Here is a 26860-nt window from a genome sequence, read left to right as displayed (position 1 = left end):
GATGAATAACACACTTCACGACCGACAGAACACGAACTTTACGGTTTATAGAGTATTAGGTTATTTCATTTATGTTTGCAGATTAAAATCGTATAATCGTTCCGTTGTATCTGTTAAAAGCTTATTGTGAATATAACACGCTGATAAAATAAACTGATTGCCTGGGTGACTTATTAAAGACATAAACTGGCGTATTGAAGCATAAATTTAGAACTCTTTGTGTATTTAGAGCACGAAATATTGGTCCAAGTCTAGTTAACCATGCCTATTGTTTCTGTTGTTAGGCACGTGCAACGCTACACGTGGCAGACAAGGGTGTTGAGTTGTGTGATACAACAAAATACTACAAGTTTTAGAACATTCAATAACATATCAAGTGGGTTTTGAGTTTCTACTTCTTGTGTCTAATGAAACAGAAATAGTTATTGGATGAATGATGCTGAAAATCATACGTAGATCGAAGTCTATTATAAAATGTTGAAAATTAGTGCCTCAAGAATCGTGGTTATTTGTTGATCTTTGTACAAAACCACCTGAGGGCTATCTGCGCTAGTCGTCCCTAATTTAGAAGCAATAGCCTAAAGGGAAAGCAGGTAGTCATCTCCATCCATTGTCAGATCTTGGGCTGCTCTATTACCAATGAAAAGTAGGACTAACCACCAGGGTTAAAAGAGCAAGCATATTCGAGAACGGGATTTAAATTTGAAACATGCAGGTCGGGAGTCAAGTGACCTAACAACCAGACTACGTTATAACAATCTATACTACATGCTATGAAGTACAATGAAATATGCGATTGTTGTATTTAAATGCCAAGAAAATAACGTTAGCTAATGAGATTAGACTAAGTGGCTTATCCTTGTTCTTGCATTGTTGAAAGTATTTGCTTCGTTGCTTGTTTAATAATTGTATTTTTAGGCACAAAGTAAGTAGATTATATACGAGGCCTGGCATAGCCTGGTGGTTAAGGCACTCGACTTGCAATCCGAGGGTCGCGGGTTCGAATCCCTGTAACACCAAACATGCTCGCCTTTTCAGCCGTGAGGGAGTTATAATGTGACGGTTAATCCCGCTATTCGTGGGCAAAAGAGTAGCCCAAGCGTTGGCGTTGAGTGGTGATGACTTGTTGCCTTCAGTCTAGTTTAACTTTGCTAAATTAGGGAAGGCTAGCGCAGATAGCCCTCGTGTAGCTTTGCGTGAAATTTAAATCAAACCAAACAAACCAGATTTTATACGTCTCCATAAGGTTTATTTGTTGTTTATCATACTGAGCTATCTGCTTGGTTCACTAAGGGGAATCAAATCCTGAATATTAATTTATTTCGAGCGAATTATTATTTTTTCTCCAGGGCACGGTATTAAAGTTCGCAATGTTTTATCCTTTAATTTTCACACATTTCTTTAAAGAATATTCAGGTTTATTTGTTGAGCTAAGACCGCTATTTTATTTAGCATAGTGTCTGTATTTCTGGTAAAACTATTAATAGGGGAAGAGTTTGTATGTAGTTGAGGAAAAAAAAAGAGATGCAACAGACCATCTGTGCTTTGCCCTCTAAAACACACCTTCTAATGTTGTAAATATACAGATATTGTGCTGTGTCACTTGGGAGGGGAGAGGCTACAAGGAATGAGACTGCTTATTTTTATAATCTGTGGTTGTCCATTCTAGCAAATTTACGGTAATGTTCTAATTAATAGCAGAGAAGTTGTTACAACCCTTTGAAAGTTTCGTTGTGCAAACTGATTTCTCCCTCGAAGAAAAATTGTACTAGATGTCAAATGAAACTGCCCGTTTGTGATGCCATGCAGATGACTTTCCATAAGTACACGGTGTGACGTCATCAACAGACATGTGGATCTGAAAGCGTAAAATAATAATGAATGATGATTTGGTATGAGTCAAACATTCGAGGATTGCATGCAAGAAAACCATATGATAGAAGAACAGCTGTAGATCACCCTGCAGGAACTTGTTCGTCAAAACGAAGCTTAAACTAATGTTATCATTTGGTTAAAATGTTTTATCATTACGGAAAAAAAAAGGATGGTTGATCACGTGACATTAGTTTAAATATCACATTACTGGGGTAGTGGGCCGGTGAGATTGGAGATTTTTATAGATGGCTTTTCACAGAATGACCGGACTTACTGCTCTGGATACAAGCGTCATATTGTTTATATGCATTGTAATAATGACAAACAGATAACTAAGAGATGAAAAAAATGGTTCTTTTAATGCTCACGTTAATGTAGTATAATGAACACGGGAACTGTATGGGAGAGAGAGAAAAAGTAACATAGTATTTATGGGACAGTAGCTGGGATAGTTGAAGTAAATATACAGATTTTTCAATAGACAGATATGTAGACAAGTAACTAGCGATACGCTTTCACAATGGATTTTTATTCTGCACTTTGGGTCAACATTAAATTTATGGACTTACTTTGCTAAAACCATGAGTTCGATTTTCCATGGCTTGACTAGCTTTGTGTTGAAACAGTAATAACAGCTAACATTCTAGAACGTTGTTGTACGTAAAGCTTCTCGATTTATAAACAGTTTACTTTCGTGGAATTTGGACTGCGCCTGGTTTGATGATTATCGTTCCCGAATTGTGAATTCGATGATTCTAGTTCGCAATTAATTGCAGTATGTCGAAGAAACTCCGTACTTTGAGGCCATGAGTGTGTTATAAGAGTGACGGTAAAGTCACTCTATGTGATGAGATAAGCGTAGCTAAAGATTATTCAGGGACTCATATTTACTAGCTGCCTTCCTTTCAGTTTTTAAACTCAAAATCTGGGACGGCTATGCTCACATAGCTTTGCGTTATCATCTGAAACAAATTTATAGTTTTGTGTGTTGCGAATTTTCTTTCAGCGAAAGCTAACACAATGGGCTATCTGAGATCTGTTCAGCAGCAGGAACTGAACCAGGGATTTTAGTATTGCAAAAAACGGGACTGGTTAAACTGAATGATATTTCCAGCATTATGTCGCAAATACCTGTTTTACGTTTTTACATAGCTTACCTAAAAATATAGAACTTGTACACATGTGGATAACGACTAATATTGACAACTTAAGATATATTTTTAGGATTTCCACTTTGCCCACAAAAATAAACTGTTAATTTATCTTCAAGAATTTCGATAGATCTACACTGATCAGATTCTGAGGACAACTAAGAAAAGTTTTAGTAGGTGTCAGATTCTCTGGGTCGCTTTTTCTACACATATAACTAGACACTTTTGACACTGAATACAACGCATCCAAGTTGACGAAACGTAAGAATTTTTAAGCCTAACAAAAATGATTCAAAACATCTTTTATTGCAGACGTTTTTCTATTCATTTTTCTTAGTTAGTCCCTTACGGAAATGTGAAGAAAATCAGTCTAGACTGAAGACCGATTTTAAATAATAAACTACATTATCGTGTTAAAGCATCACAATACAATTTGAGACAAAGTGACGTCAGAATGCTATCTTAAATTATTATAGCGTTATGACATACCATATTATAAGGACAACAGAGAACCCTTTGGTCGCTGCGCATCTACTAAAAAATATAAATGCTCTCCTTATTTTTCAGGCAATCATACATTTCCCTGTTAAAGTTCTATTCAGTCTCCGCTTCTACCACTGCCAGCAATGAGTCATTACAGGAGGTAACAGTTCTGAGTCGTTTCAGTAACTCTCTAGCTGTTACTATTTGACTTCATACAGTCCTAGTCAATGCGCCTAAAACTAGATCCTCCCATTATATCCGTCACTATTTGACATCATACAGTCCCAACCAGTGTGTCTAAAATTAGACCCTCCTACTATATCCGTCATTATTTGACTTCATACACTCCCAGCCAATGTACTACAAAAGAGAATGTTGTTTGGTACCAGTAAGTACCAATCTGTAATGTTCTCTACTTCAGCACCTGGTGGTAAAATGTAATACTAGACTTTCTATGCTTCCCATTATAAATAAATTTATTTGTATATTCACTATGTATACTTCTTATATCCTTCCACTATATCCGTCACTATTTGACTTCACACAGTCCTAGCTAGTGTGACTAATATTAGATCCTCCACTATATCCGTCACTATTTGACATCACACAGTCCCAGCAAGTGTGTCTAAAACTAGATCCTCCCATTATATCCTCACTATTTGACATCATACAGTCCCAGCCAGTGTGTCTAAAATTAGATCCCCCCACTATATCCTTCATTATTTGACTTCACACAGTCCCAGCCAGTGCGTCTAAAATTAGATCCTCCCACTATATCCGTCATTATTTGACTTCACACAGTCCCAGCCAGTGTGTCTAAAATTAGATCCTCCCACTATATACGTCATTATTTGACTTCACACAGTCCCAGCCAGTGTGTATAAAACTAGATCCTCCTATTAGTTATCTGTTAAGAACAATGCTTATCTAATTATACGATTTGTCATTGATCTCATCTGTTCGATTAGGTGGTCTATAACAATGACCAATTAAAAAAGTTTTACCTTTAAATTTCTCCCCCTTGGTCTATAATAATAGCCAATTCCAAACTTTTTTACACTTGAACCCCCGTGTTCTATAACAATAGCAAGTTAAAAACATTTGACCTTTGCAACCCCTTTGTTTTTTATGCCCTGTAGATTTAGTCTCGTGAATACCATTTTTTATGCTTTCAATACCAACAGGCAACAGATTACCCCTTATATGAAGCATGACCACCATATCTTTTAAAAGTTCTATCACAATAATTTGTATTCTATAATTTGAAAATAATTCTTCTTATCGGTATTTTCCAAATCTAACCAAATTTCAGTGAACACCATTATATCATTGTCTCCTACTTCAACTAGAGTTTGTACTCATCCATTTTGTTTCTAAATCTGCCTGCAATAAATAAGCTTATTTCTAAATATTCCGTGTTTATCTTGAAATCTGAGAGACGTATCTATAAAAGTAATATTAAAACTCTTTCTTCTATAAATATCCTTTTCCCAAACTATTCATTGCCATGGTTCTCTTGCCACTTTGCAAGTTTAGCTTGAGCTATCTTTAACAAATATCTGTATAGCTCCCTCAGTTCGCTTAAGTGAACCATATTTTTAGGATATAATTCACACTTGCCCTAAAACTGCACCACAAGTCCAACCAATACTTCTGTTACTGTAAGCTTTGGTTCCTGCCAAGTATTTCATTTCCGCATCTAACCAGAGGAGCACTTCCCAAAGGGGCCACATTTCTACTTTTGTCTCTAAGCCTTTAAAAGAATACTTTTACATTTCTCAAGTAGCTCTTCTAGCTTACCGGTTCCAACACTATTTGTTTCTATATGTACTACCAAAGAGAATGTTGTTTGGTACCAGTAAGTACCGATCTGTAATGTTCTGTACTTCAGCACCTGGTGGTAAAATGTAATACTAGACTTTCTATGCTTCCCATTATAAATACATTTATTTGTATATTCCCTATGTAGACTTCTTATTCACTTTGTCCCTCGAAACAAGCAGTCAAAGATTGAAATTTATTAGAGGCTGATGCTCGAATGTGTAATATTAACATTTTGTCTTACTTCGGTGTAACTTGGTAAGCCTAACACTCTGACTCTTATAATTGTCCTAATCAACATTTACCCTAACTCCATTTATTTTTTATCTTGCTTCCTTGATTTCTGCTCCTAATCTAATATTTCCTTCCATCTAATAATTCATTCTACTGCAAACTGTGTATAATTTACCAAGCATGCAAGCTTACCTGTACTATGCCCACCACGGGTACCAGAACTAAGTTTTTAGCGTTATAAGTCTTCAGATTTACTGCCGAGTTTTTAGGGAGAGAAATGAACTAATTTCCTACTGAGACGTGTTTTCCTATGGTCTATGGTCAAAGGCCATGTTATCTTGTTTGTTGACTTGCATTCAAAATTTGATTGAATATTATAAATTTATGTTTATATATTTGGTATCAAACCATAGATTATGATACAAATTTGAGTGCTATATATTAGTTAATTTCTTACTTTTCATAATATAAATGTAAAATAACACCCAAACGTTGAATTTTGTCTATCACGTGGTATGCAGCACTAGTTCAAATTAGATCTTTTGTGATGCCAAAATACAAAGCCTATAATTTTGTAGGAATTACAAACTCAAATAACGGATATTTGGAAGCTAGAATAAAAAGTAATAATCTCCTTTCTTTTCTATTTGCTGAGATATTTCTCATGTACCAATTGAAACACAGTGGGCCCGCTTACCTCTTTCCATTTTTGGAAATACGCTTTATTTATACTTACCTCTGCGTATGACACGTGAATAATCAATCGAAAGCTCAGAATGTTCCCCTGGTGGTTTTCTCAGGCATTGTAAAATGCCATGTTGTCATCTCTTTCTTTCAAAACACGACTTTGAGAAGATAGGATGAGTCTTTAGTCTGATCGAAATATCGTATTTTTAGACTCAGATATAGTTTAGTTATTAAGCTAGATAAATTCTAGTAGAATTCTATGGTATCGATGTAGTTACTAATTGTATTTTGATTACTTTAAATGCATATATAAAACCTTAAAAATTATTTCATTTTACATCCTCCAAGTACGAAATTTTAAAAGGCTTAGCAACGTACAGCAAGCTGCAACTGAGTACAAAGGTAGTTGTAACTAGAAGATATAATTGTTTACTATATTTATTTACTTATTGTTCTTTTAAGAAAAATAAGCTTAAGAACTTGTGTTTAAATATTAATAATGTATTATAACTGAAATTTGAAAAATAATATTTACAAAATATTATTATCAGTTCACTAAAACACAGCTGAGACAGGTTAGTTTTATATTCTTGGATGAGGTAACATGAGCTCACGTGAGCCGCATCATTATAACTTCTGTGTTGTTAGCTAGCAGTGCTGAAAGGTGAGTATAATAAAAATAATAAGTATATATAAATGTATGACGTTATGACATTTAAGTTACTTAGACTTAACATTTGTGTTTTTGAGTTATAATCTGTAGTCATTATAAACCGAAAGAAGCATAATTTATATTTATTTCTTAATGTTTTAAGGTGGTTACGATATCGGTCAAATTACCGAACACGTAGAGAGATTCTGATTCGATAGTGAAAACAACAGATAAAGTTTATAAAACCAGTTCATAATTATCTGGAGGTTATAAAGAGGTCATATGTGAACTTGAAAATTTTCTGATGCATAAAAATCTTTTGAATCTTAAAATTAAAATTGCACTGATTTGGATAGTTAACATTCTGATAGAAAAAATTATGATAAAACCTTTAATTAAAAATCTTAATACTTAATTCAAAACCTTATATTTTGTAAGGTTGTAAACATATACATACATTATTAAAAATCATTGTATAATTACTCTCATGGATACATTCGTGAACACAAGTTGTGATTTCAAAAGACATTTTAAATTAAGTACAGATACGTCAATTCTACTACTCCAATCGTTTTGTACCAGATACTTGTTTTCGGAGGTCGCTAAATATAAAGCATTTATAAAGCAAATTAAAAATATGAGCTAAATGATATAAAACTCCTGTAACTAAATATTGTGAAGATTGTTAAAATTTTTGTTTTTAACCAGTAAAGTCAAGTAATAAAACTTATCAATGTCGTTCATAACATGTGAAGACTATTTGAAGTATTATGGTTAATACGAGTACCTGGTAGTTCAAATATTTGAATTATTAACTTAGATAAAACATTGTTGCATCTGGTAGTCACTAGCAATCTTATTAAAATGGAGCTTGCGATTTCTACGTTCGAAACTCGTATATAAGAAATTACAGCACCAGTCATAACTGACTGACATTTTTACATGTAGGTGGTATTTTTATAGCTGAGCAACAGATAAAGCAATTAAAATTCCCACAAAAATTACATATTTCAGGTTTAACAAAAAAAAAAAGACAATTAATTTGTTTTTGAATTTCGCGCAAAGCTACTCGAAGGCCATCTGCGTTAGCCGTCCCTAATTTAGCAGTGTAAGACTAGAGGAAAGGCAGCTAGTCATCACCACCCACAGCCAACTCTTGGGCTACTCTTTTACCAACGAATAGTGGATTGACCGTCACATTATTATGCCCCCACAGCTGAAAGAGCGAGCACGTTTGACGCGATGGGGATGTGAACCCGCGACCCTCAGATTACGAGTCGAACGCCTTAACACGCTTGGCCATGCTGGGCCAAAAAAAATATGACACAAGAGGAATAAGTTTCAAATATACTTAAAAATTACTTCCTTTTCTTTAGTGAAAATCTTATAAGTGTTGCAACAAAAAAGCAAGGCACTTTCACTGGCAACTGTGTCTGTAAAAAATATTTTAATAAAACCTACTGTTTAACAATAGCTCATTTTTAAATTAAAATTTCAATAAAATCCTTTTTCTCACAGATCGTGAACATTACTGAATGTCACGCATGAGTACACTATTGTAGAACTGTCATAAAATTCCAGGAAAGGCCCCAGGAACTAAGGCGGGTGATTTTGGTACTATGTAATACATGTTGCATGATTTTACTTTTAGCATATTATTAACACGTGTGGCATTAGTTTGTCATTATCAGATTGTATAACTCATATTGCATTAGGTTTTCGTCAACAGATTATGTAACACATGTTGCACCAGGTTTCTTTAATATATTATGCAACACATGTTGCACTAGGTTCTCGTCGATAGATTATGTAACATGTTTTACCAGGTTGTCGTCAACAGATTATGTAACACATGTTGCACCAGGTTTCTTTAATATATTATGCAACATATGTTACACTAGGTTCTCGTCAATAGATTATGTAACATGTTTTACCAGGTTGTCGTCAACAGATTATGTAACACATGTTGCACCAGGTTTCTTTAATATATTATGCAACATATGTTACACTAGGTTCTCGTCAATAGATTATGTAACATGTTTTACCAGGTTGTCGTCAACAGATTATGTAACACATGTTGCACCAGGTTTCTTTAATATATTATGCAACTCATGTTGCACCAGGATTTCGTCAATAGATTATGTAACATATTTTACCAGGTTTTCATTAATAGATTATGTAACACATACTGCATCAGGTTTTTATTAATAGATTACTTAACACATGTTACATCAGGTTTTTGTTAACAGATTAGTCTTCTAACACGTACTAGATATGAAGAAAACAACGCATGAAAGAACTAATTATCCCTAATTCGATTACGTATAGTATTGTGTATCACAAAAATGAGGAACAGGCTTAAGTGTTGTTAAATCAAAGCCCATTTTTGTCTAAGTTTTCATTAGAGATATAACAGTTCATAAACAACGTGATGTTTACAGTTTCTTGCACACGTCTTTGTTAATCAAACTTCATTATATTTCAGTCTTTCATGTCAGTTTAATAAATAATTATCTTAATGAGATTGTTGTCAGCACACGTTACAGACGTGTGTGTGCGCGAATGCTTCCCAAGAAATATTTTGTGAAATTACTCTTGTAAGAACTCCATTGAAGTTAATATTGAACAACTGATAATATGAAGACGGAAAGAATTAATTGGTCCTAGTTCTACGAGTTAGGTACAGCAACCCTTTCTTTAAATGTTTCTCAGTGCCTTTTTAGAGGACATTTTTATGGATAGCCAGGTGGTCCCTCGGTGCAACTAATCGGCAGAAATGGCTTTAAAACCGAGACTTTAATGAAGGCTATGGTTCAGATTTTTCTACAACTTGACCACAATCGATCTAAAAAAAACACCTATTCTATCCTTGCTTACTCCGAATAACCAATACTGCACGAACTTATACAAAAAAGCTCGAAAAGACGGTTTAATTAGCGCTTACACTTAACTAGAAACGCCAGATAATTGCCGACGTGGAGAACTTTCTTTTTTACAAGAACAAATACTAATACGACTCAAAGAAATAACGGAAAGACTAGACGTTATGTTACACGTTTTTATTATTATTACCGTAACTGAATTTTTCTCGTAAAATGAAAAGAAAAATCCTACTAACATTTGAAATTCTTAATCAAAATTGTACAAGAAGCAGGACACTCGATGATCAACACCGAAATCTTAATTTATTACTACCTTAATATTACACGTACAAAAAATGCCCATATGAATATTTATATCTTGTGTTAACTTCGATTTATAATTTTTCTACGTAAGTTGTATCATCAAAATGTAATTCATTTCTGTCCTACTTCTGAAGGCCCGGCACGGCCATGTGGTTAAGGCATTAGACTTGCAATCCCAGGACTGCGGGTTCTAAACCACGTCATGCCAAACATGCTCACCCTTTCAATCTTGGGAGTGTTACAAAGGTACAGTTAATCTCATTATTCGTTGATAAAAGAGTAGCCCAAGAGTTGGCGGTGGGTGGTAATGACTAGCTGCCTTCCCTCTAGTCTTACACTTCTAAATTAGAAACGGCTAGCGCAGCTTGCCCTCGTGTAGCTTTGCGTGAAATTCATAAACAAATCTATTCGTAGCGTTGATTGTAATGTATAAGTTCCCTGTGAAACAGGCTTTATATCTCAACATGATTGCATGGCAACAAAAAATGACAGATTAGCCCTCCATTACAATGGTTGGAATTGAAGACAAAAAATACATTATAAAGGATTAAATGAATCCTAAATCTTATTACATAAGGAAATAATGGACGTTATTTATTTTTATAAGCTCCATCTAAATAACTTTAGTGGTAAGCAGCACAGACGGACATACAGACATATAAAGAAGATTAAATGCCCTTCCCTCCTTCACAGACGCACACGCTTTAGTTCAAAGGTAAATTTGACACCATATAACACTAAATTTCTGGGTTCATCTCTGGCAGTGGACATAATACAGATTGTCACTTAAACAAAACAAATAAATATGATGAGTGAACGAATGGACAAGAAACAAACATTGTGATTTTTTTGTTTCACGATAATGAATTCAGCTCATACAATTTTGAGACTTCGCAAAGTAGTTTTCGTGACGTGGATTAAGAACATCCAATCCCGCAGCCCATGATTAATGAACGTCACATCCGCTCTTTCTGAGGGAAACGCCCCTCTAGATCAGTCTTCGATTTACTTTATTGTTCTCGACGCTAATGACCGAACTTTGAGCTCAGAAAAAAAAAATTACAGTGTTATTTTTGTCGTGAAATACATTTTAAAAATACAGTGATACCAAAAACCTGTTCATTTCGTTTATCACATCCCATAACAAACAATGTGTATATAACTTGCTTTCTCAAGTATCGTGTCAACTCATCGAATTTCTCAGGATCATCCTACGTATGGATCAGTCTAATGGATTAAGTTAAAAAACACATACACACACGTGTATTTAGAGAATTTTTAAAAGTGATAAAACGTTTATTTACTTGTTTTAGAATTTTCGCGCGAAGCTATCCGCGTATAACCATTAATAGTTTTCCACATAACAGAACAGATTCAAGGCAGCTTCTCAGCAACGTCCACACCCACAACCAACCTTTAGGTTAGACTAACAGAATAATGAGACTTGTCAATCACTCTTATAGTGCAACCACGGTTCCATCTGCGTTTCTGTAGCAACGGGCCACGAGCCATGAACCTTCGGATAGACAAACCGTCACGCCAGTATTTAAGCCACGCCTAGTGCATCAAATACGTTCTCCGTGTTTGATAAACATTTAAAATTATAAACAGCAACAGTATCGCACTGCTCTATCGCTTAAATAAAAAATGTTTATATGTTTTAAACAAAAAATATATAATTTCCCCACAGATGGTACTAAAAATACATTTACCTTTTACCTTCATTTCGAAAAAAGCATAAGCAGAAATAGTTTGTTTGTCTGTTTTTAATTTCACGTAAAACTACACAATAGCTATCTGCGTTAACCATTCCTAATTTAGTAGTGTAAAACCAGTCATCACCGCTCATTGCCAACTCTTGGGCTGCTCTTTTACCAACATTATAACGCCCCATGACTGAAAGGGCGAACATATTTGGTGTTACGGGGATTCGAACCTGCGACCTTAACCACCTGGCTATGCTGGGCCTAGTGTATAAGAGTTAAATGTGCAATTGGAAATCTACTCTAATCTATTGTCATACTTAAAATACTGAAACTAGGTTTCAGGATTTGTTATATATTAATTGAAAAAAATCGCTTATTGTGACTGTTATGAATTTCTCTTATATATATACACACATATACACAGACGGATATATTTAATGTATAAGTGTGTGACTCTATGTGCTTAAGCTAGGCGTATTACTTCCCCTTGGCAACTGCACCCAGTTTCCCTACGTGCCTGTAGAGTGCACACTACACACGATTAAACTGTCTAGTTGTATTTCACATCAAATAAACATTGCTTCCGTCCTTCACAACAATGAAATCACTTTAGCATAGGAGAAGTATAACAAACTGTTACGACTTGGATAGCTTCACTTGTTAGAGTTGGAAATGTTGCATGCATCATTACCTCACATGTTTTTGGTTTCTATGGAAACAGTCAATATGAGAGAGTACTGAGATTCGTCTAAACGTTTCTATCTGCTTTTCTATTCATATGAAGAGAATTTGCTGATACGTACTTAGTGAGGTATTAGAACGCCGTTATGTGTACATAGAATTTCAAACATTTTCTTCAACTGAAGTACAATCTCGAGGTACTAATAGTATCCTACCAGTCACTCAGATGTTTCTTATCTAAACGTGGTACACCAAGTTCGATCATTCGCATGAAACTACGCTACTGCAGAAAGTGTACTTAATATAACGGTATGCATCTGTGTTCCTCGTAAGACGACCATTTTCCACCTATGGTTCTAGTTACAAGTTATTCAGTGTGCATTTCACGAGACGTTATTCGTTTATTTGTGATTATCATACTTCTTTCTCCTTTGACCTTACTACTACACAGGTACCTTGCGTCGTATCAAAACATTGCTGGAGTCGTCTCGTCAAATTGTTACAGCCCATGTTGCCACGACAGGCATGCTCTGTCTGACGGCCATGCACTTGACAATAGCCCTTTAGTGTAATTTCTATTGCATAAGAATCATTTGCAAGGTTGTAATATCAAAAGTATAAAACTCTTCTCTACATGCTTTCCATAAGTCATTTATTGTAAGGGGAGGGCAGTTTCCTAGTACCTTTTTCATGGAATAGAACGAGTACTCGTTTCACTCTCCCTCTGCTTAAGGTATGCGACTGTGGAACAGATATGTCGTAAAAGCAGCTCGTGAATACGTGACTTGTGCCGCTCTTCCGGACAGAGATCCTTTTTGGTTATGTTGCATACTTTTATCTAGGATAAGTATACGGCTGGTCTTTACCACTAATTTTTGTGCTTGTACATTCTTACCTTTTTTCAGTGTAGTGATTTTTGCAGGGCTTTCTTTAAATGGTCCTGGGTCCCCAAGTTAATACACATTTCTTTGTTTTCCACCTTTCTTAAGAGCAATGACTATACTACTCATGGGAATTTTAAGTCCTTGGTCTCATCACATCTTTAAGACTTGAGTGTATGAATGTTTTCGTTGGAAACAACTGTTACATAGTCTTCCCAAGAGTAATTAATTTTCGGTGGTATCACGCTACCTATTTACGTAACGTCAAATAAATTCAAAATGCAGTTCTGATACATTTTATTCCACCGTAAATTTATATCGTCTGTGATTGTTAAACGACTTGCTGATTTGCGTATTCAAAACCGTTTTAATGTATTTTTATATAACGTATTCTACTTAATATATGTTTAATGGCTTTTTAATCATGTGACGACCACTTTCTATACATTACTTTGGATTTATTTGAAGCTATTGCGCACCTTATGAGATTCGAAAGGCCACCAGTTTTCTCGAATATTTTATCGTTTCTAAGGAAGCTCAGTTAATTGCTAAATATGCCTTATGAAATAATTAATATTCTGTAAGTCACACGTTTTTTTATTCCTGTAAAATATGACGTTTTAATATACTATGTTTTATTCCCTCTTTCTCCACGAAGTGATGGGTGTGCCGATAATCCTCCTTTCTTATCCACCTAAAGTGCTACGACCAGCTGCTGACAAAACAGCCAACCTCTTTCATAACTCAATCAAAGTTCGCTAGTTTCTCAGATCATCGAAAAGAAGAGTATGGTGGTGGACATCACAGGCCCTTGTTGTGTCGACCAGCGGGAAATTGATGGGCTTTGTGAAAATTCTGGACGTCAGGAATAGAGAAGAATAAGAAGAGGTCTGTTGAGTTTGGTCATTCCTGCTGATTATGACGCCCACCGCTCTAGCGAGACGATACAAGCTGGGATTAGATCTATGTGATATCTTAGTTGACTAAGAACAACATACTTGTGTTCGCAACACATGTGACGGTCGCTTTTCTTCAGACATTTTCCTACAATCTCAGGACCGATTAGAGTCATTGTTGGCGTGGAAAGCTGTATATTGCTTTCGCTCAAACTTTCAGCATAATCGATTTTATGTATTATCGTACAAGCCAAGGGACGAGACCCGCTAATGTACGCCTGTGTCAGTGCAGCAGCGTAAGAGCTGATATTCATCTCGAACTCTGTTTTCTTATTTTTCCTAAAGGGGGAACATCCTGCTTTCCGTTCGGCTCATCCATCTGGCTACGAGCTACCGATGTAGTACTTAAACATATTGCATTCGGTCATTTGTACTGCAGAACTTTTGCAATAACTGCTGTGCCCAAAGATTAAAAAAGCCTCCCCTGGAGCAACGCGGGGCTGTTTTATTACAGTCAAAATGTTTGCTTATTTCACAAGGGCATTTAGAGGGGGAGGGTGGGAGATTTATTCCTTGCTTACATTTCTAAAAAAGTTTACCTGCTACGCTCCATTCAATAGTAGAGAAAAATTAGTTCTTACATATTTTTAACTTTTTGGTAAGAACTCCGTTATTAGAACGCCTTTATGGCTGTGCTTGAATTTTTTTTAAGATCTCTACTTTACGTTTTGAGTATCAATTGGCTATTGAACTTATCTAATATTGATTCTTTTTGCTGTTTGATTTTTGTGTTTCTTGTATTTGTAGTATATTGGGAGAGGATTTCCTCTCATCTTGTCATTGTTTTGGTATAAGTGTTATTTTTTTTCTTCTTATTATTACTACCTTAAACTTTACTTTAAAGGTTTCGCCTCAATAGTAAACAAACCTATAATTTTAATTTCCTTTCTTGTTAGAGTGGAGCATCGAGATGGAAGTATTTTGCATTTCCACCAAAACACCCCTGTATTCCAATAATCTCCACCAGCTCAGCTGTACTTCCTTGTTAGCCCAAGGGTGAGACAAAGAATACAGTTTTTCCTAAACAGACCCAAAATCATTCAAACTCACTTATTTTCGGCAAACCATTAAAAACAAATGCCTTTAAATAAATTATAATTTTGAAATCGCCGACGAATACGGAATTTAAATTCTACAATATCGAAATATTCTTTACATATTTACATATGTATCAAAAGTGCGTTTGTTTTTCCACCTTATGCACACACTAGGATAAGAAAAACAGCTCAGAAAATCATATGGTACAGATATTGTCGCCTCTAGTATTGAGCTGCGAACAAGAGGGAAGACGGCCAGTCAGCGAAATTCGTCGCCTCGAGCAATTACTCTTATACCTCTTAACGGTGTAATTAACTGTTTCTCTTATAATGCACATATAGCTGGAAAGGCAAGTGTGCTTGGTAGTATGACTTCTAGAACTTAAGATCTTCTCATCTTTATTAATCATAAGTCTATCCACTAACTGGCCCGGCATGGCCAGGAGGTTAAGGCGTTCGACTCGTAATCCGAGGATCACGGGTTCGAATCCCCGTCGCACCAAAACATGCTCACCCTTTCAGCAGTGGGGGTGTTATAATGTTACGGTCAGTCCCACTATCCGTTGGTAAAAGAGTAACCCAAGAGTTGGCGGCGGATGGTGATGACTAGCTGTCTTCCCTCTAGTCTTATACTGTTAAATTAGGAACGGCTAGCGCAGATAGCCCTTGAGTAGCTTTGCGCGAAATTCAGAAAACAAACAAAATTAATCTCTAACGTAAAGCAAATATTAGATCACATAATATGAACTTTACACATGTTGTAATCGGAAGACGGGATAAACGTTATGTAGCCAAATACTATAGATATTTATTAATCATAAAAGTAATCAGTGCAGCGTATTCTCGGATTTCAGTATAATACTACAGAGTATCAGAAGGGACAAAACAGCAGTACTACTAATGTTATTATTTTGGTTTTTAATTTAACATAAAGCGACACGAGGGCTATCTGCGCTAGCTGTCCCTAATTTAGCAGTGTACGACTAAAGGGAAGGCAACTAGTTAGTCATTATGATCCACCGCCATTCTTGGGACACTTTTTTTTACCAACGAATAGTATGATTGACCGCCACATCATAGCTTCCTTACAGCTGAAAGGGTGAACATGTTTGGTGTGACGGGGATTCGAACCCGCGACTCCCACAGTTAGTCGAGCACTTTAACTACCTAGCCATGACAGACCTTTCTCTAACACAACAAAATACCAATTCGTTACTGCTCTGTATTCATTTCAAGCCCTAAATATTTTCACGTGTATTTCATCTAGTCTTCCTTTACAACCGAAAGAAAGTAAATCGAGACTTTTTATGCCCATCTTATAACACCTCACCAACCTACAAAGTTGTATAAATTCCAAGGACATAAACGTTTGCATTAAGGTTTGGTTTGAATTTCGCGCAAAGCTACTCGACAGCTATCTGCGTTATCCGTCCCTAATTTAGCAGTATAAGACGAGAGGGAACTCTTGTGCTGCTCTTTTACCAATAAATAGTGGGATTGACTGTAACATTATAACGTCCCCACGGCTGAAAGGGCGAGCATGTTTGGTGTGACGAGAATTCGAACCCGCGACCCTCGGATTACGAGTCGAGTGCCTTAACCACCTGGCCATGCCGGGCCAATGTTATTGTTAGGAGAAATCTTTGTCCAACACTGTTTCTATGATAGCAATCATTGTGAAACCAGAATGCTGAAAGTCAACTGTGAAATAAAGACTTTAACAATAACAATCACAGCACCGTATCTGTGTATTTTAGCGCAAAGCCACATTGAACTATCTGCTGTGTCTACTGCGGGGAATCGAACCTTGCATTTTAACATTGTAAGTCTGTAAACTTACTACTGTCCCCAAGGGGGATTGTCTTAGTCTAGTGACTAAGAAGAAAATACTCCTTTTCTCTGAATAACAAAAGTTAGAAGAATAAAATAGGAATGACAATGCTAAATGAATGAGCCTAAATATTTTTACCGCAGAAAACTGATTATTAATACATTATATATATATATATATTTTCTGGAAACTATAATTACATATATGCAAATTTTGACAGACGAGGTTTCTGAGAAAATGAAAAGAATAATATTCTATGATATTTTATGGCCGGGAGTCAAGTTGTAACCAACATAATGATACGCCAATCTCATGTCATTGTTACTGTTTCAAGCATGGTTCCGTATCTTTTCACATTTTAGCTTTAACTTCTCTCCTCAAAGTACCATACAGAAATTATGTTAATAGGTAGTAATACTTGAGGTTTTGTTTCTTTTAGCAAGCAGATTTGTTTGGGTTGTATCTTTGTATCTGTTTTAATTTTTAAAGACAAGTTTTCAGTGTTAACTAGCATATTTTAGAATTTTATTATTAAGTTGTATTGTTTAAAGCGAGATGTGTTAATAAGTTGTATTGTTTAAAGTGGGATGTGTTAATAAGTTGTATTGTTTAAGTTTTATTTTATTATCAAGTTGCATTGTTTAAAGTCAAGTCTGTTAATACGATAAATTTATTAATAAGAGATATTTTTAAAGTTTGTTTTATTATAAAAACGTATTTGGTTGAATTCTATTTACTTGTCAAATTATGCTGTTTGGATACTTTGTTAAAGTGGTAATGTTACGCTTATGAAAAAGTGTAATGTTTGAGTTTTGTTTTTTATTAAATATTTTACACTAAGCCTTATTGTTCTTTCCAAATAATATTTGATATCTACTTTTCAAAAAAACTAGCGTTGTTGAGTTCTGCTCACAGCGTAGTGATATTTTAATTTTTTCTGGTTAACAAGTAATAATTATATTATGGTTAATTAGGTTTAAAAATAATTTTCAATTTTTAAATGAGTGATTTATAGTCGCCTTTTCATTTAACTGCAGTATATTTTTACTTTTTGATACTGTAAAGATAACATAAAGTATCACAGGTTTAGTTTGTTTTTCTTCGTTTGTTGTTAAGCGCGAAGGTACAAAAGAAGGCTGTCTGTGATGTGTCCTTCTCGAAAGCCGATTTCTAACATTATAAACTTTAAGGCTTAACGCTGAGCCTTTGGAGGGGAGGGAATGAATAATGTATTACACAATTATATGGTGAGAAAATATGTTTAAGCCTAACAACAAATTATTTTAAGTTCAAACATCACTTCTTCAACCCATTAATTATTAGTTTTAGTTACATTCCATTTAACGTTGACTGCAAAAGACTGGGCAAAAAATGAATGGTGGAAAATGTTCTACTTTGACTTTCATACTTTTGGTGATGAAGTAAAATAAAAAAATACTTTTTGCTTGAGGGCGACACGCTGTTAAGGAGTTAGATTCAGTGGTATAAGAAGGACTTGTCACCTATTTTTTCCATAACTACATACGGCACACTATTTTTTCCATCAGTAATTTGTTTTTAGCTTATGAGAAATACGCACAACCTGTTTACGGTAAGTGTTAAATTAATAATCACATATAAATCTATGTAATTTTATTTAAAAACTATTTATTCTCTTAGTATTAAATGCATATGAATTATAAAAACTTTGACAAGTTTTGGTGATGATTCATCTACACCCTACAAAGTAGTTACATGGATCTACAACACGCAGTACTATTATATTTAAGTAGATAAGTAGTGAAATGGACCTACAACAGACTGTCAGCCTTTTAATTTAAGAACGACCAAGTCTGAATCTTGGAGTGTTTGACCACTTCATGTATCTCATTTATTCTATAAAGTGCTATCGATGTATCTAAAGATGGCTGGTATGGGTATTAAAACTTTTATTAAAATAAAGTAAAGAACAACGTTTCGACCTTTTTAGGTGATCTTCAGGTCAACAAAGAGTGTTTGAAAACTCTCTTTGTTAACCTAAAGATGACCTAAGAAGGCCAAAACGTTGTTCTCCTGTTTATTTTCATTATAGTATTAATACTCATACAAACCATCTTGAGATATATTTTTGCTTCAAATCAGTTTCTCATCACCATAAAAGTGCTATTGAGTTTGAAAATAATATCAACATCTTTACATCTACCCAAGAAGGATAACATTTAAAGAACGAAAACTGTTATCTTACACCAAAATATAATCAGTTAATGCTGTTTTTAGAACAGGTTTCTTCTAAAAGAAAAGTGTTCAACAAGCAATAAGCAGTTACACGTTTAACAACGTAGGATATAAATAACAGTCGTGTTTAGTTTTAGGCTTAGCCGCTATACCGTAATTAATATAGAACATGGCGTTTTGTTGCTTGTGTCATCTTCCGCTTTCCTCAATATCGCTTCAAGTTTCTAGAACAAATAGCTTCGGGACATAACAGTCAATGCACTAATAACCGAACATTTATCTACATCATTAGTGGACGGATGAAAGTTTAGGAATGTATTGATAGGCCGGAAAAGCTTGTTATGATTAACCTGGAAACAAAGTGAGGTCACGACCCCTTTCCTGTTTATCACACTGACAATTATAAACTTGATAACTAAATAAAACATCACTCTTCTGTCGAACTACGGAAACATCCAGTAATTCACAGACAGATAGATAGGTGGGAACTGATGAAGTAGGTTAAAAATGTTGTAGAATGTTGCGTTCTAAGTACCTACTGGCAAACAGCGCTTTCTAACGTTACAAAACTGAATGATACAGCAGTTAATCTTATTACAAATACAAACAGTACGGTCACAATTCTTAAGCCAGTCGTCGATATGTACAATGTTATTCAACATCGGAGTTAAACCACAATTACTTAACCCTAACACAACCTTATGTAACATTTGAGTTACATCACAGTTTCTAAAGCCCTCATCAATAACACAACCTTATGCAACACTAAAGTTACATCACAGTTTCTAAAGCACTCATCAAACTAGCTTTGTGAACATTATGTTAAAAATATGCAGTTCAAATAGTTTACTTACCTATGGGTCTGTATTATTATATATATTAGAACAGTTGCTCAAGTAAGTTGAAAACTAAATTTATTTCTGACTTTATGTGTTTATCAAAATGAATGCTTGTGACAAAACTTTAAGAATTGTATAAGCTTGTGATTCATTACATATTCACATACACGTAATATGACACAACTCTTTTAAACTATATATTTCCAGATAGATGAAGTTCCTTATTTTGTTTACAGTGCTGAGACTCTCTCGTTTCTTTTTCGTTCTGTATCGATATCTACATTTTAACCAATCAGCAACTTGTGTCTCAAACAAACCTTAATCGGTTCACGCGAAGAAACGATAAATAAACCTCCGCGAACTTCGATATCAAGTCAAGACCGTTTCTAGTTAAAAAGGTGTGTCACAGTGAAAGAGATGAAAGAGTCATCACAGAGAAAAGCCACGTTACAGATGGTAAAATTACAACTTGAAGAAACAGCAGGTTGCATTGAAAATTTGTATCACATTGAAACAGTACTTGCCAGGGGAAGAACGCACCACAGAGAAAAGCGCATCGTGGCAAAATACTGTGTCACCGTAAAAAAGAATGAGTCAGGACGAAAGAGTGCATCGTAATGAAGAGTGCATCATCACGGAAAGAGTGAGTCACAATAATAAAAAGGCCTCTCACAGTAAAAGCGTGCGTCGTCATGAAAAGAGTGAGTCATAGTGAGGCAGTGTATCATAGTAAAAGAGTGAGTCACAGTGAATCAGTGTATCATAGTAAAAGAGTGAGTCACAGTGAAACAGTGTATCATAGGAAAAGAGTGAGTCACAGTGAAACAGTGTATCATAGTAAAAGAGTGAGTCACAGTGAAACAGTGTATTATAGTAAAAGAGTGAGTCACAGTGAAACAGTGTATTATAGTAAAAGAGTGAGTCACAGTGAAACAGTGTATCATGGTAAAAGAGTGAGTCATAGTGAAACAGTGTATCATAGTAAAAGAGTAAGTCACAGTGAAACAGTGTATTATAGTAAAAGAGTGAGTCACAGTGAAACAGTGTATCATAGTAAAAGAGTGAGTCATAGTAAAACAGTGTATCATAGTAAAAGAGTGAGTCACAGTGAAACAGTGTATCATAGTAAAAGAGTGAGTCACAGTGGAACAGTGTATCATAGTAAAAGAGTGAGTCACAGTGAAACAGTGTATCATAGTAAAAGAGTAAGTCACAGTGAAACAGTGTATTATAGTAAAAGAGTGAGTCACAGTGAAACAGTGTATCATAGTAAAAGAGTGAGTCATAGTAAAACAGTGTATCATAGTAAAAGAGTGAGTCACAGTGAAACAGTGTATCATAGTAAAAGAGTGAGTCACAGTGGAACAGTGTATCATAGTAAAAGAGTGAGTCACAGTGAAACAGTGTATCATAGTAAAAGAGTAAGTCACAGTGAAACAGTGTATCATAGTAAAAGAGTGAGTCACAGTGAAACAGTGTATCATAGTAAAAGAGTGAGTCACAGTGAAACAGTGTATCATGGTAAAAGAGTGAGTCATGATATAAAAAACACACGAGACAATTGAAAAGGATTCATCAGAAGAAACATAACCAAAGGATACGTAATAGTGTAAGGTTAGGCGCTATACATATCTAAAAGATACTCAGATGGAAGTGACACCTGGCGATAAAATCTAACGTTTAATAAACATTTTGTTTGTTAGGGTTTTACTATTGATTTCAACACAGTTCTACCTATTCTCTCGGTGGTTCTTTGATAATGTTTCTTTTTTTACCTCGTACAAATCTGTAATCCTACTCCATAAAAAAGTTACCCTAGATCTCGTGACGTCACAAATGAGGTATACAACTAGCTTATAAAGAACGAATTCTTTTTATAGACATCTATAAAGTTTTAGAAACTTTTAGTAATGGCTTTCGTAATGCGTGGTCAATTTGTCTTCAGACTTTTAGCAGACATCATGAAAGAAACCAATATGATGTTGTTTGTTGTTGTTTTTCATAATTATCATTTTCTTTCAAGCTGACCCCCAACTCTCTACTAGTACAGTGGTCTATCTGCGTACTTATACTGCTAGAAACCGGATTTCGATACCCGTGATGGGCAGAGCACAGGTAGCTCTTTGTGTAGCTATTTGCATAAAAAACAACAACAACAAAGACAAAACCTTCGACCTACTTTATTTCTAAACTTGCCTAAACCTTTGTTCTAGGAGTTTATTAACGAAATATTAAAGATCTCAAGAGAAACTATAAAACTGTAACGAACACGTTATTATATTATTATTTTCCTTCTATTAATTTTTGACAATTAATGCAGAAAAAAAGATTTCGAAAACAAAAAAAACTAGATATTATTTTCAATTTGAGCTCGTGCGTGGCCTGATTGGTTAGGGTGCCAGGACAATGAATCTGAGGGCCTATGATTTACGTCCTGTTGCTCCGAATTTCGAGGTTCACTATTCGACTTAGAGTAGCCCAAGAGTTGGAGGTGCGTGCTGTTTACTATATTCCTTTCTACTGTTGTGTTCTCAGTTTATAATTAGAGATGGCTAAGGCGAACTTCCCAAACAAACGAGTCTTTTGGATGGACGACACTAAAGATCATGTTTATTCTATTACAAATAGATTTGTTAAATGAATAAAATCACCATTTTAAATAAATGTACGATGCTGACTTTCTGGAGGTAAGACTACCACAAGCAGCACTACTGTCATTAACCACAAGAGAAATGTTTCATGTCATCAGTATCTGGTCAGTTAAAGGGTATTATTGTTGTGGACTCAACGAGATCTTTGCTGTAGTCACCCACTATTTCTGTGTACATTTAACAATATTGTTAACTAATAAGAAATTGCCAACGTACATAAAATATAACTTACTTTGTTCACGAGCACTAAAATACCTTCCTTGTGTGAAGGTCTGACTTGTCAGTTTTAATCCGATGTCCACGTGTTTGGTCAGTACAGATGATGCTCAATTTCTCTTTGATGGTAGGTTTAGTACCTCGATGTGTAAAGTTTCACGTGCTTCAGATAAAATGTTTTATACGTGTCTCTCACGTTAACAAATCCCAAGTTTAATCCAAAATCTCATAAATATTCCAACCCTCACAGAGACATCTGAACATTTTTTCAAGTCCCAAAACATGTTGCAGGAATGTTCGTTTGAAACTTTACAGAAATAAATAAAACGTCACTCTTCGAATCAGATTCAACTAAATATGCAACACATCCAAATCAGAGTGAGAGTGACATGTTGAGGCGAACCTGTGTCTGTTATAGTAAGTTGACTAACACGTTAAGTCCTTATTTATAGCGAACTTGACCAGCCTTTATTATAGCTCTTAAAGATTCCAACCTTTTCTTTCAGGACAAGGTGAAAACTTGAAAGGAAACTATATATGTGTTTGTGAGACAGAGAATTTTGTAACCGTATCAAATTTAGCAACATTATACACATTTCGAAATGAATTAGACGTTGGGTTCACACATTCAGGTAAGAAAGAAGTAGTACTTAATCGGTCCAACCAACTCTCCAGTTTGACGTAGGCGAATATATTTACTTATATTACAGTCTGTGTGTACTTACGTCACGTCAACATTCAAAGATAAGCTAACTCTATGTCAGCTAGTTTCTCTCTTCTGACACCCAGAACAGTACATATCTTAACATTAAGATATCGACGAGGAATTCCGTTGTCGTCCGGGCCTAACCTCTCTTTGCTGTGTGCCGAAGCTATGGTGTCAAGTCAGGCCTGACACCAATGTGCGTCTAGAGCGGCGACCGTGCGTGTGAGCTCGTGCTGCTGTTCGGCCTCCTACAGCTGCCAGTCTTTCTATTGATTTTTGTACACAGCTTTCAGTCAAGTCCTCGCTTTGCATGGAATTATGGGTTTTTTCAAAAATTTGTTCCTCGCCTTCTTGTTCAGCTTCCTTCCTCTTTCAACCTTTCTTTCTGTCTCTTCAAGTCCCAGGTTCACGCACATAAAATAAAAACCCGGATGACTTCCGAGTGTAGTTTGATGGTGCTTGTTATAAACTAACATATTGACAACTAACTTTATTTCTTCAACGACTACTATCTACGGAGATTCCGTCCGTTATAAAAATGAGTCTGAATAAAAAAAAATCAAATTTATCTCGGAGTGAAAACCGTCTTTTCACTGTCACAGCACAGACAAGGCAAATTTTTTCCACGAAAGATCCACAACCACCTCTGATTTGTCAGTCGCGTCACAGCTACAATGGACAATGTACAAAGTTCAAGCGTCAAATACAAACAATTACAAACGTGAAGCACATACACACACACACGTACATATATGTATACAAACTTTCACTTTCTTCGTAAATATATTTCAAACTACTTGTTACAGGCTATTGAAACAATAAGTCTTGTTCATAAAAAGTTACATAAACGTCAACAAGCACCGTACTTCCTAATTTATCACTTCACTTAATAATTCAAGATGGTAATATTTTAATTGCATAGTAATGAAGAAATGTCTAGAATGTTTCCCCTTCCATTAGGTTGCAACTTCTCTGTTCCCATGATACTATAGCATGATACTGTTCTGGGTCCACAAAAACTGTAAACGTCAATAAAGTTTCCCTTCCCACCCTTATCCTTAAATTTATATTTTCACTTGATACATCAGAACGGTACTGTTTTAGCTCTGTTGTAATTATGAAACGAAACCGACAAGTTAAGGGACGATAACTACTACTACTATTACAAGTTACAGCGCAATGCAGATAAATAGTTTAAAGCTGATAGAAATATCGTAACGTGACTTTTGTGGTGATCAAATCAGAAGGAGCCAAAAGTCCGTAATTTTCATTCACACATAATAACAGTTTTTATTCTTAGTTGATAAGTAACAAACAACTGTGGTTGTCTTCTGAGTTTGATTTCACAAAGCACTTTAATTATTTGAAGACATTGGGTAACTACAGTGTCATTTGAGGCCCGGCATAGCCAGGTGGGTTAAGGCGTTCGACTCGTAATCTGAAGGTCGTGGGTTAGAATCCCCGTCGCACCAAACATGCTCGCCCTTTCAGCCGTGAGGGCGTTATAATGTGACTGACGGTCAATCCTACTATTTGTTGGTAAAAGAGTAGTTCAAGAGTTGGCCGTGGGTGGCAATAGCTAAGTGCCTTTCCTTTAGTCTTATACTGCTAAATTAGGAACGGCTAGCGCAGATTGCCCTCGTGTAGCTTTGCACGAAATTCAAACAGTGTCATTTGACAGTTCTGTTTAACAGTAGTTTTTATCTGGTTGTTGTATTTACGTACTCTTTGTGTCATATTATCAGGAAACATGATTTTTAAAAGTTATAGATATTCTATGAATCACCACAAAGTATGAGGCACTATGCTGTCTGGCGATGGTTTTCGATCCTGTAGAGTAACGTGTTGATTGAAGATCATAGAACTGGTAACAAAACTTAGTTCATTCTCTACGGAAGATTATTTAATTACCATTCTATCTACAAGTATTAACTTTTCAATTTTTGTTTACGTGTGCTTATCAAAAGAAAGAAGTTTGTCATTAATTAAAGTCTTCAGCGACTTGTCAATATACCAGCTTTATCTTACTAGCTTCTCTTAATACCAGCTCACAAGTCCAGAATTCTAGCTTATTGCTTTTTTGTGATCAAACAAATGTGCCCCATGTAAAAGCTTATATAATTTTGTAGTTCCTCGCATACTGAACACGGCTTCTATCTTACATATTTTTGTTTCTGCAACACACGTGTCTCAGAGACGTCTATGATCACACTGAATTTCCTGAAGTTCTGGTCGGTTATAATTGTTATACTGATCTTGACATATGGAGCGAGTCTTCGATAATCTCAAACAGGTTCTCGTTCTTAAAGATTAAAAGGTTAAGTTGAGCACCGACTGCTTATAATGAAGTAGATTCACATGGAAAATCAAGGTGAAATACGTGGTTTGTGAAATCACAAAGAAAGACGCTAAGCACTCTGTTACCAAGTTCCTATAAACACAATAAAATATCAGGTTATAACACAAACTAAGGTGGTAAACACCCTGCTACCAGGTTCCTATAAACACAATAAAATATCAGGTTATAACACAAGCTAAGGTGGTAAACATCCTGCTACCAAGTTCCTATAAACACAATAAAATATCAGGTTATAACACAAGCTAAGGTGGTAAACATCCTGCTACCAGGTTCCTATAAACCCAATAAAATATCAGGTTATAACACAAGCTAAGGTGGTAAACACCCTGCTACCAAGTTCCTATAAACACAATAACATATCAGGTTATAACACAAGCTAAGGTGGTAAACACCCTGCTACCAGGTTCCTATAAACACAATAAAATATCAGGTTATAACACAAGCTAAGGTGGTAAACACCCTGCTACCAAGTTCCTATAAACACAATAAAATATCAGGTTATAACACAAGCTAAGGTGGTAAACACCCTGCTACCAAGTTCCTATAAACATTATAAAAAATAGTTATAAATTAATTTTAATTATTAAGAACTTGTTTGCGTTAGTATTAGTAAGAAGTTATGGCTTTTTTCGAAAACTTAGCATGTAAAGGTAAACAGAAACGCTGGTTGTTCGGGAAGTCGTTTGGCTATGAAT

At 35.3% G+C, this 26860-nt stretch overlaps 1 protein-coding gene across 1 annotated transcript in view; it reads right to left on the bottom strand.

The window, feature by feature from the left end:
• The window catches only part of LOC143226554 (XK-related protein 4-like), a 204651-nt gene extending 180596 nt beyond the window's left edge, over nt 1-24055 (bottom strand). The window contains exon 1 of the mRNA XM_076457668.1: nt 23117-24055. Coding sequence (XP_076313783.1) covers nt 23117 — 1 coding nt within the window. The 5' untranslated portion in view covers nt 23118-24055. The remainder of the gene's footprint in view (nt 1-23116) is intronic.
• Nucleotides 24056-26860: the final 2805 nt, after the last annotated feature.

The sequence above is a fragment of the Tachypleus tridentatus genome, chromosome 9, assembly GCF_004210375.1.
Source record: "Tachypleus tridentatus isolate NWPU-2018 chromosome 9, ASM421037v1, whole genome shotgun sequence".
NCBI lineage: Eukaryota > Metazoa > Arthropoda > Merostomata > Xiphosura > Limulidae > Tachypleus > Tachypleus tridentatus.
Note: the sequence above shows the minus strand (reverse complement) of the source record. Positions and strands in the feature narration are given on the sequence as shown.